The sequence below is a fragment of the Nannobrachium achirus genome (assembly GCF_963921795.1).
Source record: "Nannobrachium achirus genome assembly, chromosome: 15".
Classification (NCBI taxonomy): domain Eukaryota; kingdom Metazoa; phylum Chordata; class Actinopteri; order Myctophiformes; family Myctophidae; genus Nannobrachium; species Nannobrachium achirus.
This window is the reverse complement of record NC_137822.1, coordinates 972,244-985,316: the sequence shown is the minus strand read 5'-3', so window position 1 is coordinate 985,316 and position 13,073 is coordinate 972,244. Positions and strand designations below refer to the sequence as shown.

General features: G+C 44.2%; 1 protein-coding gene across 1 annotated transcript in view; it reads right to left on the bottom strand.

Annotated features, from left to right (window-relative positions):
• The window catches only part of LOC308299123 (KN motif and ankyrin repeat domain-containing protein 1-like), a gene marked incomplete at its 5' end in the record, with an annotated part of 34,087 nt that extends 21,310 nt beyond the window's left edge, over window positions 1-12,777 (bottom strand). The window contains 7 exons of the mRNA XM_080742846.1: window positions 2,063-2,182; window positions 3,726-3,869; window positions 5,405-6,853; window positions 7,790-8,000; window positions 8,578-8,657; window positions 11,625-11,913; window positions 12,613-12,777. Of these exons, the coding sequence (XP_080598972.1) occupies window positions 2,063-2,182; window positions 3,726-3,869; window positions 5,405-6,853; window positions 7,790-8,000; window positions 8,578-8,657; window positions 11,625-11,913; window positions 12,613-12,777 (2,458 nt within the window). The remainder of the gene's footprint in view (window positions 1-2,062; window positions 2,183-3,725; window positions 3,870-5,404; window positions 6,854-7,789; window positions 8,001-8,577; window positions 8,658-11,624; window positions 11,914-12,612) is intronic.
• Window positions 12,778-13,073: the final 296 nt, after the last annotated feature.

Below are 13,073 nucleotides of genomic sequence, written 5' to 3'. Positions count from 1 at the left end.
GAAACACTTTTTTTTTAACTTTTAGATTTTTTTCATCATTAAAATCTTGTCTGTTGGTTAATAATACATCACTCTGTTGTGTGACAAACTGAGAATACACTAGTTATCATCTTTATTTGACTGAACTCCCCCTTTAAGGGCGGATTCACACTGCAATCCGTTTGATTGGAACTGATTCTGAAAACGGTTGCTGGTTCACGCTGGCCAGCATTCACATTGGCATGCCTTCTGGCCTCCCTGGAGATCACTAGCACTATACGTCCCAATCCTATAGGTGGCGGTATGCACATGTGCCTCGCTGTTGAATACAGACGTCATCAACTATGCGACATTGCTGATTCTGGTCGCCAAAAAATTCAGGCACGAAAGTTGATGTAAAAATCCAATGACGCGCGCAGTGTGGAACAGTGTTGCAGTGGTCCCCGACGACCAAACCTTTTCTGAGCCGGGGTCTCGCACCCCCCAAAGTTCACACCTCGACAACTGTTTAACAAAGAAACAAGCCTATTTGCATATCAATAGACCTGTATAGTAGGCGTCGAGTGACGTTCGCTGATCTACCAGCTCACAATGCCTCGCATCCGCGACGCGTTGTGAGCTTGTAGATCTGCTATTTTCCAGGCAGAAACTTGCAGAATGATGAGCGAGTCACTGTGTCAGACTTCCAGCGCAGCGCACGTTATTATTCTTATTATTTAATAATCAACGTAGCCTACAATTGAAACGCTTTCACAAGCCACAGTGTGGCTTAATTAATATTCACATTAAGGGTAACAAGCACGTCAAGCAGGCACACTGCATGCACTGCACATTATATTAGAACAAGTTTGCTAGTGAGTGCAAATCAGTGGCTTCCTCAAAAAAAAAGAAACGAGGCGAAAAAGCGTTGGTACACTAGCATTAATGCTACGACACCAAAACGGGACATGCCCGTGCTGTCTTCGGCTGGAGAGTGGAGTCGGAGATGCTACTGCTGCTGCTGATGATGATGATGAAGAAGTTGGCGGTGTTGACGGACTCGGATTTATTGGACGGGTGATGGGTTGTGATTCTAGGTCTAGGATGTCAGGGTTAAATAAATAAATGTATCTTTTCCATCTGTGGAGCTGCCAGTTTTTAGCAGGGCATCCTTAACTTTATGATAGTGTAGTTTGAGCCACTTGACTTTAGCACAGCATTGTTCTATTGTTCTGTTAAATCCATGCATATACTCACTGATTACCGAAAATATGTCTGCATTTTTGTGGGTATTGTCTAATTGCGTTTGGATGTCAGCATCTGCCCAAATCTCCAGCAAGCAAGCAATCTAACGCGTCGCTGATCTTATGGCCATGTTGACAACTGTTACCTAGTGTTTATTTGTGGCGACGCCTGACTCGTCGACTTTATATGAGGTCACGTTCAACATCAAAACCGGTTTTGTGGACGGTTGCTTCACACTGCAGCTCACCATTCACAAGGTCGCATCAAGCAGCCTCGAGACTACCTCTTGAGGTGGTTTCGAGGCTATCCGTTTCTGAGGAAAACCGCAGGCTTCACACTGTCAAAACATCTGCCAAGTAGCCTCGAGACCGGTCTCGAGACCGCAGTGTGAATCCGCCCTAAGTTAAGGCATAAGAGCTGCTACTTAAGACAATCAAAATAGAGCCCTCTGAGTCTAAAATTGACATTTGACGTCATCAAATAATTCTCTCAGGAATGCGACAAAAACTAAAAAAATCTTAAGAAATTCAAGGATTCATGGGGTGTATAATTGATAGAAAATAAGTCATTCTGGGAGCGATTTGCTCCTTTAAGTTCTTATTTATTGGTATCAGTCTTTAACTTTATTTGAGTTTTGCCAATTATTCGGGAGCTCACTCACAATACCCTTGTGGCCCACCAGTGGCGTGAGGTTTGTATTAACATTTGTATTGTGTTTACATTTCCATGCACGCACGCGCACGCACACACACACACACACACACACACACACACACACACACACACACACACACACACACACACACACACACACACACACACACACACACACACACACACACACACACTCAGAGTTTACCTTGAAGAACAGATGATGCGTGCTGTTCTATCATTTGGATCTTTCGTTTGACCTCTGAATCATTACATCCCAGGTGACTGACCTCGTTCAGGGCACATGTAGACTGAACCTGCCTATTGCCTGCAACACAGAACAGCAATAAAATACATTTATGAAAGTCGCCTAAATATACAAGAGTAACCAGAAAAATGTTCATAGCTGTCAGGCAGAAACCTTGTATATCTGCAAATTTCGTTCTTTTTGCTTTTTCATAAATGCTATTTATACTTCGCACTTGGGCGCGATCTACAAGCTCATTACTACACGTGATGTGAGGAGATGTGAGATTGTAGATCTGCTATTTTAGCTATTTTTGGAAGAAATTAAATGAACGATGAACAAAACATGAACCGAATTACCCAAGAGTCTCTGCAACCATGTCCGTCGAGGACGCGCTGTGATTGGCCAGTAGTCACTTTGAGTGGCAGCGTGCCTTCCCTAGGATGGCGGCGAATGAGGTATCTAGGTTTTAATATGGTTCTATGGTTCTGCCTTGGTGCCTTGGCAAATGCCAGGATGAAACTCATTGTCTCCCGAATACATAGTAATACTAGCAGGGAGCCCGTTGTGTCTACATTTATGGAAGATAAACATGTAACTATAATGTTGTGGGACATAATATGCAGTTGTTAAAAAAGTTTACAAAGTGCTGCTTTAAGCCTGACTAGGTCCAAGCACAGGGCACCATGAAGGGTTAATCCTGCCCTGTCCCCAGTCAAATGATGGAAAGTTGGTAACCAAATGGACCCTTATTGATCTAACTCTTGAGAGCATAAAATGAAACCAAATGGATTTGGTTATGTTTTACTCTCTCAAGAGAAAGTTTTTTTCAGTACTCCTACAGATTCTGTAAAATCATCACGCAAATTGGTACACAGTATCTCTATGATCATTAAAGTAAACAGGTGTTTTAGCCTATGAGTTTTATAAATATAAAACGCAGCAGTGGCTCAGGGGTAGAGTTGCCGTCTTAGAACACAGAGGGTTCCGGAAGGGTTCCAGTTCGATCCCGGGCTCCCCCAGAGTTAGTGTCGAAGAGTCCTTGAGCAAGACTCTGAATCCCTATTGCTCCCGGTGAGAAGGTTGGTGCCTTGCATGGTTTCCTCCGCCATCGGTGTATGAATGTGTGTGTGAATGGGTGAATGTAATGCACAATCCCTGTAAAGCGCCTTGGATAAAGGTGCAATATAAATGCACCATTTACCATTTATTAACACAAGCTTGTGACTAAATAATGACTATGTTTAGTTTGATCCATTGGAACACAGGTACATTTTTCTTTTTTTTAATGGCAATGGTTTTTGGACATACAAGGTTTCAATTCCAAACCAACAGTGAGGATATCGTCACTGTCGGGCAGAAACCTCGTATCTCCAAGTTTCAAATTTGTATGTTTTTTCATAAAGCAAAGGCCTGCTTCATCATACAAGACTGTCGCACAAGACTAGTGAAAACAGTAGATCTACAAGCACACAACGCCTCGCACCGCGAGGCGTTGTGTGCTTGTAGTTCGGCTGTTTTCACTAGTTTAAATCGTTTTTAAAATGATACATACAAAACGAACAGTTTTGGAGATACAAGGTTTCCACCCGACAACGACGATATTTGAACATGTTCTTCCAACCTTCAGGTTGTGACTCTGGCAGAAGGCCTGCTGTTTCTCGGTGTCTCTGGGCTGTGTTGAGGCTGGTCAAGGTGCTGAGCAGCTTGGGGTTGATGTTTCTGCTTTGTTGTTGGAGGAACGCTTTCCCCAGCTCACAGTAGCACTCTGTGGGTTATAGCAGGGGTTATTTCATTGCAGTCAACTCAAACTAACAAAAAGTGTGAGTTGACAAATTATTTTTACCTGAAAGGATTTGAATGAAATAAAGACGAGGCTTTACGAAAAGCGATAACTAACTGAAATTGTATTTAAAAGATCAAATGTAATAAAATCATAGAGAAAATGTATTTAGTTTTATTATTGTCAATATTTCATACGTCATTTAGTTGTGCCAGTTTTCACAAACAAATCTCGCACATCTCTACCCCATATTACAAAAAAACTATACTAGCAAAACCACTTTAACACATCGGGTGCCCACGGGGTGTCTACACGCAAATCTCTTTGATGTCTCTGGATGCCCTGCCCCAGTGCCCACGACGTGTTTGACGCGTTTTACAATACTGTAGTTACTGTACATATCGCCTACCGCAATGAAGGCTCTACCACGGTGATCAAACGCCAACAATATGGGAAAAACACTACATTTCCCAAAATGCAGCGCGGTACATGTGACCAGGATGTGCAGTCTCCCTGCAGCCAATCACAAGCTTCTGTTCCTATCCTGCCATGTCAATCACCATGTTCAATGCGCGGTCCTTTCTACCTACCGTGACACAAACGCTGTGGCCCAGGTTTGATAAAAAGATGTCCTGACTGAAAGAAAACTTTATCGTAAAAATAAACAGGACATCCGTGGATTACATTTACTCGTATCATGGATACTATTTTCCCAGTGACGCTGCGGAGGACCGGAGGTAACGTAACATGGCGGATTCCTCTCCTGGTCTAGCTTTTTCAGTCACCATGTTCAAAACGCGACCCTTTCTACCGCCCGTGATACACACGCTGTGGCCCAAGATTGGTAAAAAGCTGTCCTGACTGAAAGAAAAGATCATCGTGAAAATAAACTGGACATACTTGGATTACATTTACTCAACGTATTACGGATACTTTTCCCACGACGCGAAGGTACGTAAATGACGCGTTGCCATGGGCACCAGCAACACACACACGTCATACATCCGGGCACTCAGTGTGTTAAAAACGAACTAATACGAGTAAGACACCCTAAGGACAATCTCCATATATGGGCATAAAATCTCCATATGGGCATAAAGGGAACAAGGACAGAAATAATTTGCAAGTGTGACTCATGGCAACCACACTGGTTATCATGAGACTGACACAATATGTCCATATATGGGCATTACCAGATATGGGCTTAATATTGATGAGAGATCATATGGGCATAAACGGGACATGGACAGAATTAATTTGCCATGACGCGAGTCACACTTCTGTCTTACCATTTGAATTAACCCCATTCAAGTCAACGGGGAAAATTACTTCACTAATAAATGAATGGCCATATATGGAGCGTGACATGAGGCGTGACTGACTGACTCACTGACATGAGGTGGAGGATTTCATACTAACTGCTCCCTACAGTCACAACAATAATTAAAATAAAATAAAAATAAAGTCAAAACAAAATAAAAAAGAAACGCTAATGAAACATTCCAAAGCTCTATAATAACCTTGGGGTATATCCTGTTGCTCCTTTAGCAGCCTCTGCATCCTCTCTACGTACAGGCTGAGCTCTGCGTCCCACTTGGACTGCGTGGCGTCCTGGGACGCCTGGGCGGGCGCCTGGGCCGGGTTGGACAGGTCTCGTATCTTCCCCTCCCCCACGCCCACACTCCTGGTCCTGTTGGGGTCGGGCAGGTGGGACGGCCCGCAGGCCATGTTGCGCGTTTTCAGGCCCACCAGGAAGTTCTCCTTGACGCTGGTCATTCCGACCCCCGCGTCTCGGGTCGCGGCCTTGACGGCCACCGTCGCCGCCGGCCGCTGCTGCTTCAGAGCGCCCGCCCAGGCCATGGTTCCCACGCCGACCGAACGCGTCTCGGGACCGCCGCCGCCTTGGGCGTCCTGGGCCCTGCCGCCCACGGACACCGTGCGTGTGGCGGCCGGGGCGGTGTTGGTGTGCTTCTCCTGCGTGTTGAGCACGGTGTTGGTGCTGGAGTTGGTGCTGAAGGCGTGGCCGGTGCTGGTGAAGCGGGACACGGAGTTGAGTTCCGTGTTGGTGCGCTGCGAGGCCGTCTGCGGCGAGGCCATGACGCCCAGAGTCACTCCGCGTTTCGCGTCGACGACGGTCACGTCGACCGAGCAGTCCCCGCAGGCCACCGAGCGATACTCGACCCCTTCTCTCCCAAATCGCAGACTTTGCATTATCGCGTCGGTGTTCGTGCCCGCCTCGCACACCTCCGTCGCCGCCTGCACCGCTTTGACGCCGGTGTCCACGCGCGCGCCAACACACTGGTCCCTGCTTTCCACGCGCGCCCTGACCTCCCAGCGGCTCATGGGCTCGTCTGGGCCCGCGCTCGCGCTGTGGAGCTCGGGCCTGCAGGTGACCCCCACGGTGCAAAGCTTCACTTCGGCGGCGCCTTCTCCCGTGCCGGCGTCCAGGAACGCCGTGTGGTTGCCCACCCCTTGGCTCCTGGTGTGGACCGTGGCCTCGCAGCTCGCGCTCTCGGTCGAGGGCTTGGCGGTGGAGGCCTTGTCGGCGCGGTTCCTCGCCCCGGCGGCCTGAAGCTCCAGCTTCAGGCGGCTCATTTCGGTCTGCAGCGCCGCCTCCTTCAGCTCCGCCTCCAACTGACACACTCTCTCCTGCAGGGCGGCGACAGCGGCTGCCTGCTGGCCGTCGGGTTCCGCGTCCCCTTCCGCGATGGACCCGAGGTTGACGGACCTGGTCTCTATCGGGTCAGTGGCCACGGAGGCGTCTCGGTTTTCCCTCGGCGGCTCGTAAAGGACGGACATGTCTTCCTCCGTGCTGACGGCGACCGACTTGGTGGGCTTGCCGTGCGGCGCGCCGCGGAACTGTCCGTGCCGCGGTTGCAAGTGTCCGCCTTTGACGGTTCGCTCCAGGGCTTGCATCTCCTCGCTCAGCTGCCTGAACTCCTCGAGGCCGGGACAGGTACTGCTTAGCCCTAGGTGTGGGCGATATGGAAAAATACAATATCATGATATTTTTCAAAGCTGTATCACAATACACACGATCTTATCACGATTCTTTTTCATGTTGGTTTTTATGGTTATTTTTCAAGTTAACGGTACAACCACCTACAAGGTGACAAAGACTAAAGGAAAAAGGAGTAACAGACCATTTAGACCAGTGGTCCTCAAAGTGAAGGACTAAATTTGGGAGGTCTAAATATCCTTTTGGGAGGTCTAAATTTGACCCTTAAAATAATGTAACTCTGACAGTATACAAATGAAACCAAATGGACCTGTAAGGGTCCATTTGATTTCATTTGTATACTGTCAGAGTTAAGGGGAGACCTTGACATTTTAAAGTTCTCAGAACTACTGATTTAGACCAAAATCTAGGTTTAAATACATTCTGCAATGAATCTCTGCATTAACAATTCAACAGTAGGCTCCCTCATTGTATCACGATATATACAATATCTCTGAGAAGGAATATTGTTAAGACATAGTATCGTCTCAACAATATTTATCACCATATTAGAGCCCGACCGATGCTATATTTTTTGACCGATGCCGATGTTTGCTGATGGAGAGTGCTAGACCACCAATTGCCGATGTTTAACCGATGTTTCGTAATAATATAAAATAATAATAAATAGCCTAAATTTCAAAAAACGTCTTGCCTTCAAAACATTTTTTTTTCTTTTTTTTACCAATGGTCCGGGGACCACCAGTGGTCCTTGAGGGGTTTCCTGGTGGTCCCCAGCAAAATGATGGAGAATTGGTAACCAAATGGACCCTTTATAAGATCTTTAAAAGTGGCTTTAGTGGCTGAATGTCATCAAATGGTGGTCTAACATTACTTATAAAAACGACCGATACATTGGACTGACCGATATATCGGTCGGGCTCTACACCATATCACCCACCCCTACTCTGCAGTCCCGCTGTGTCGGCGCACTCGTCGCTCTCGACCTCGTCCTCGGAGGCCTTCCGGAAGCATTCGGGGCTCCCCGTGCTGTAGGCTCTCTTCCGGAAGGCGTCGCTTGGGTCCCACTCGCTCTGGTTCTTGAGCTGCGACCCCAGCTGCCTCTTCTCCTCCTGAAGGACGGCGATCTTCACCTGCAAGACGGGGATGGTCTTCACCTTAGGGGATGGGAACGATAGGAAAACATCAAGTCACCATTATTGTGAACAAAGAAATTGCGACTTACGATATTATAGCGATAATCAAAATGTCCCCAAAAGCCATTATCCTGGGGCATTGTGAGCTTGTAGATCGACAATTTTTAGCCAAAGAGATTTGGTAGAGAGTGGGAAAAAAGACTGTATCAAGTATGTTATTTCCAGGTGAGTTTTTACCAATTATAGAGGGTTTAAGTGGTACCGGATATGCAGCTCGGCAAATAAAAGGTGAATTGATCCCAGTGCATGACGGAGGATAATTCCAGCATCTCCACAATACGATTATTGTGAGTGATTTGTTTTTTTTTTGGCAAAGAGATTTGGTAGAGAGTGAAAAAAAAAGTCTCTATCAAGTAAGTTATATTTCCAGGTCCGTTTTACCAATTATAGAGGGTTTAAGTGGTACCGGATATGCAGCTCGGCAAATAAAAGTTATTATGACGGAGGATAATTCCACGATAAATTCTAATCTCTAAAACAACAATTATTGTGAGTGTTTTTTTTTTTTTTTGCGATAAACATCCCATCCCTACTTCACCTGCTCCTCCAGCTCCTTCAGCCTCTGCAGAGCCACCAGCATCTGTTCACGGACGTGCTGCAAGTGTGTGGCACCGAGACCTGTGAGACCGGGTTTGGAGAACAGTGTTGTTTTTGACAGCAAATTTTGATTTAGTTTTAGTCATAGTCTTTTGAATAAAATGTAATTTAGTTTTAGTCATAATTTAGTCACCTGAAAAGTTTTAGTTTTAGTCTAATTTTAGTCGACTAAATATCATAATATTTTAGGCGACTAAATCTACAGTTGATTGAGTCAATTAAAATGTATTTTGGCAGGCCTTGATGGCATCGTAATGACTGATTTTACAGTTGGTTGCGTGCTGAAAATAGCTGTTCTGCTATTTTCAGCACACAACACCTGAGAGCAACCAAACATAAAATGACTTTCTTCTCCACTATTGATTGATTGATTGAAGACTTTATTAGAAGTTTGCGTAGAAAAAGGTATTGTTTCATGATGGTACAATTCACTGGTACAAGGTCTACTAAAAGGAGATCCTAGAAAAGACTAAGCTTATTTCCATAGGAAACCATTGAAGTATCTCATATAACATTGAATGACAGATGGATAGGACACAGTACTATGCAGTAGATATAGTAAAAAAGAAAAGAAAGTAAATAAAAATTAAATAAAAAGTGCAAAAAATATATACAGTATGTAAATACAAAGGAGGGTCAGGAGAGGCTGGGCTAGGTTTGTTATTGCCAGTTGCGAATGGCTGCCGCCTGTAAGTGGTTTTTCAGGGCAATTTTAAAGGATGCTAGGGAACCACACTCCTTTAAGGCCTTCGGTAGGGTGTTCCACATTTTGGTTGTATAGCAGAAGAACGAGTTTGACCCTTTGAGTTGACTTTGGATTGAACGTGATCTGTGGCGCTGCCTCTGGTGTAGTCCCTCCCTACCGTTTTAGTCTAGTTTTTATTTTGTTGATGAAATTGTCAATATATTTAGTCTTAGTTTTAGTCATTATAGCTTACTTTTTATTTAGTTTTTATTTAGTTTTTGTCAGTGAAAAAAACGCAGTCGACAAACATTTTTCGTCATTATTTTAGTAGAAGAAATCAACACTGTTGGAGAAGAATTACTCAAGAGTTTTACTCTGGAAAAGTAGAATACCGTATACAAATACCAAGTAAAGGGCAATATTTACCCTGAGTAAAAGGTAAAATCTACTGGCATCAATATCATTGACCTTTTATACTTTCGCAACACGTCGCATTGTGAGCTTGTAAATCTGCTATTTTTGAAAGATTTGGATGATTTGTTATTAATAATTTGATTAGTTATCAATTATGAAAAAACTAAAATAAATAAATGTAGTGGAGTAAAAGTACAATATTTGCCTCTGAGATGTAAGGATATATATATATATATATATATAAAGTATAAACTATAGAGTATCAAGAAAGGGAGATGCTCAAGTAAAGCAAAAGTACTTACAGTAAGTACCTTAAAGGGAATACAGTACCACTCATTTTCAACATTGATCAACATGTGTCATGTGATCAGTGACATCATGAAGATGTACTCTTTGGCTTGCAGAGTACATCTTGATGATGTCACTGATCACATGACCCCACAATCAATCCTCCAGTTCTAGGCAACACAACTTTTTTCTTATTTCCACACAACAACTTAACTCAATGGCAGTGGTTCTCAAACTTTTTGGCCTTCAGTACCCTCTTTTTCTGATTGCTGAATCCAGGTACCCCCTTTAATCGACAACAACATTAACTCATTTCCTGCGATCCCCGTCGAAACCGGAGATTTCCCGCTGTACCACTCTGCGACCGAGGAGCCCGAAGATTTAAATAGCTTTAATCATTATGAAACGATTAAAAGTATCTGTATCCGGTCGTATTTCCCGTTTGGACCGGATCTAGGTTTCCATATCCGGTCTGAGGTCCAATCGCAGCTCCGTTCGCATAGCTTTTCATTGTAAACAAGTGAGCTGACTGCACGGCCATAAAATGGTATTTTTTCACAGGGTTTTTTATTTTATTTTGTAGCTGTTTGATTCTTTTACCCGCCTGGTATATGATCTGCGCACATATCGTCTGCTATGTGCGCGAACGTGTCCACGTGTTACCATAGCGCACAGCTGGCTGTTTCCAATGTTTTTTCATGTAAACACTGGCGGATAAGCAGGGATACAGCGTGGCAACGGATGTCTATTTCAATGTTTTTTTTTTATTGGAAAGCTGTCACCGAGTCTACACGTCTACTAGATGAGTCGCGCACAGATCGTGCACGATGCGTGCGCGTGCCCACGTTAAAAGGTAAGGACAATTTGGCAGGAAAACAGTTCAGCCTATGTTTAAAATAGCAGCAAATGAGTTAAGTAGCCTGTTTTCTATTCAGTAACAGTAAAATTCGTACTTAATTTGGTTTAAATCTATACAGAGCAGCACGTTCACATACATTTGTCAAAGTTTTATCATTAAACAGTAAAATAATTTTTTCCATTTTTCTAAGTACCCCCTGTAGTACTACGGTATATTAATGACATAATTCAGTTCAGTTGGAACTTGCACTTAAAGGACAACTTTAGTTTTTTAACAAGGGTTCATATTTTAGATTGTAATTAGAGAAAAGAAAAAGTGAGTGTTAAAATGTTTTTATTTGCTTCGTTCTATTGTTTTATTGCGTTTACCGTGCTAAAATGTGGGGCATGCGTACGCATGGGGGCATGCGTGCAAGTGGCTAAATATGTCTTTTTAGAAACAATAAGCCAGCAGTTTCTTTATTACTATTTACATAACACTTCTAGCCCCCATAAGTCACATCCAACCATGAAAGGTTGCATTGTATCTTGGGGATGGGCTGTAAAATTACATATTTAGCCTCTTGTACGCATGCCCCCAAACACTGAAATAAGAGGGTTCTAAAACAATAGAAAGAAGTAAATTAAATCATTTTAACACTCATCTTTTATATTCTTTAATTACAATCTAAAATATGAATCCTTGGTGTAAAAAACAAAGTTGTCCTTTAAGTAAATGTAGATACTTCACACAGACCACTGACCTGTGGTGGGGGTGGATCTCCCAGAGCTGTGAGGGCTGACCCCCAGGGAGCCTGTGCTGCCTCTGCTCCCCAGGGAGGAGCCGAGGTGGGCGGACAGCTCGCCCCCGGGCCCGCCGGGCTTGTTCCCGTTGTTGTTGTGGTTGTAGGCCCCCAGGCCGGTGAAGGGAGACAGGGAGCCGGTGCAGCCCACCCCCCCGAAGCTGGCCAGGCGGCGGCGAGGACGGGGCTCCGGCTGAGGCCTCTCCTGCTGCTCCAAGCGCCTCCGAGTCTCCGTGAGGGTCTTTTCCACGAAGGACAGCGGGGTTGTCAGGATAGTGTTGGTTTTCACAGCAATTTTGATTTAGTTTTAGTCATAGTCTTTTGAATGACATTTCATTTCATTTGATTTTAGTTACATTTTAGACATGTGAAAAGGTTTAGTTTTAGTCGACTAAATATGGTATGATTTTAGTCAACTAAATCTACAGTTGCTTTAGTCGACAAAAAAATATTTTGTCAGGCCTTGAAGACGTTGTAATGCCTGATTTTACTCTTGGTTGCTTACTGAAAATAGCCGATCTACAAGCTCAAAAGAGATCTTGTAGATCTAAGTAGACAGAAATTGTGCCATCTTATAATAATCATTAGTGAGGACCAATTAAATTATACGAAGATAAGGTTGAAATGGGTGAAGTGGCCTTTTAAATATAGACCGGTAGCAATAATCAAACTACCTGTAAATAATGTACTACGGCCAAAACAGGCATTATTTCTGATTGAATACTTGGGAAAAATAAATCAACGATAGCAGAAATAGATGATCTACAAGCTCACAATGCATCACGAGGCGACACATTGTGAGCTTGCAAATTGGGTTTGAATAAATACATTTACACACAATATATTACATAGATGAATTGAAATTATTCTCACAATTATGCAAAAATAACTGTTGATCATCTCAACTAATTGCGATCAGGTGAATACGTGACAACTGCGACAGGCCCACCTGAGGGTTGTGTCTGGGTGATGTCAGACATGTCGCAGACGGCGAGGGCTTCAGCTCAGGCAGTTTGTGACCCCCTGTGAGCCCCTCACTAACGGACGATGTGGCGATGGAGGAGGAACTGTGGGACGGAGGGAGAGGTGGCCGACCTCTGGTCGTAGAAGACATGACCAAGAGTCTGGCGTCATCGCTGTTACTCGACAGGAGGGACAGGTCTTGGGATGTCCATTCACCGGAAATGCTACTTTGTGCTTTCTGGGTTTTCTGTGTTTTTTCCTCATTGCTGGCCCGTCTCTTGAAGCTTAGTCGCTTAATGGTGGTGGCGTTTTAGGATTATCGTCCAACGCACTTGAGGATGCTTCAGGCTCAAGCTTATTAAAGGATGTCTGTAGATATCAGGATGTAATCTTCAATGTAGCTTCCACTGTGATCTGTTAAGAGATTAGAGGGATTAAAAGTTATGA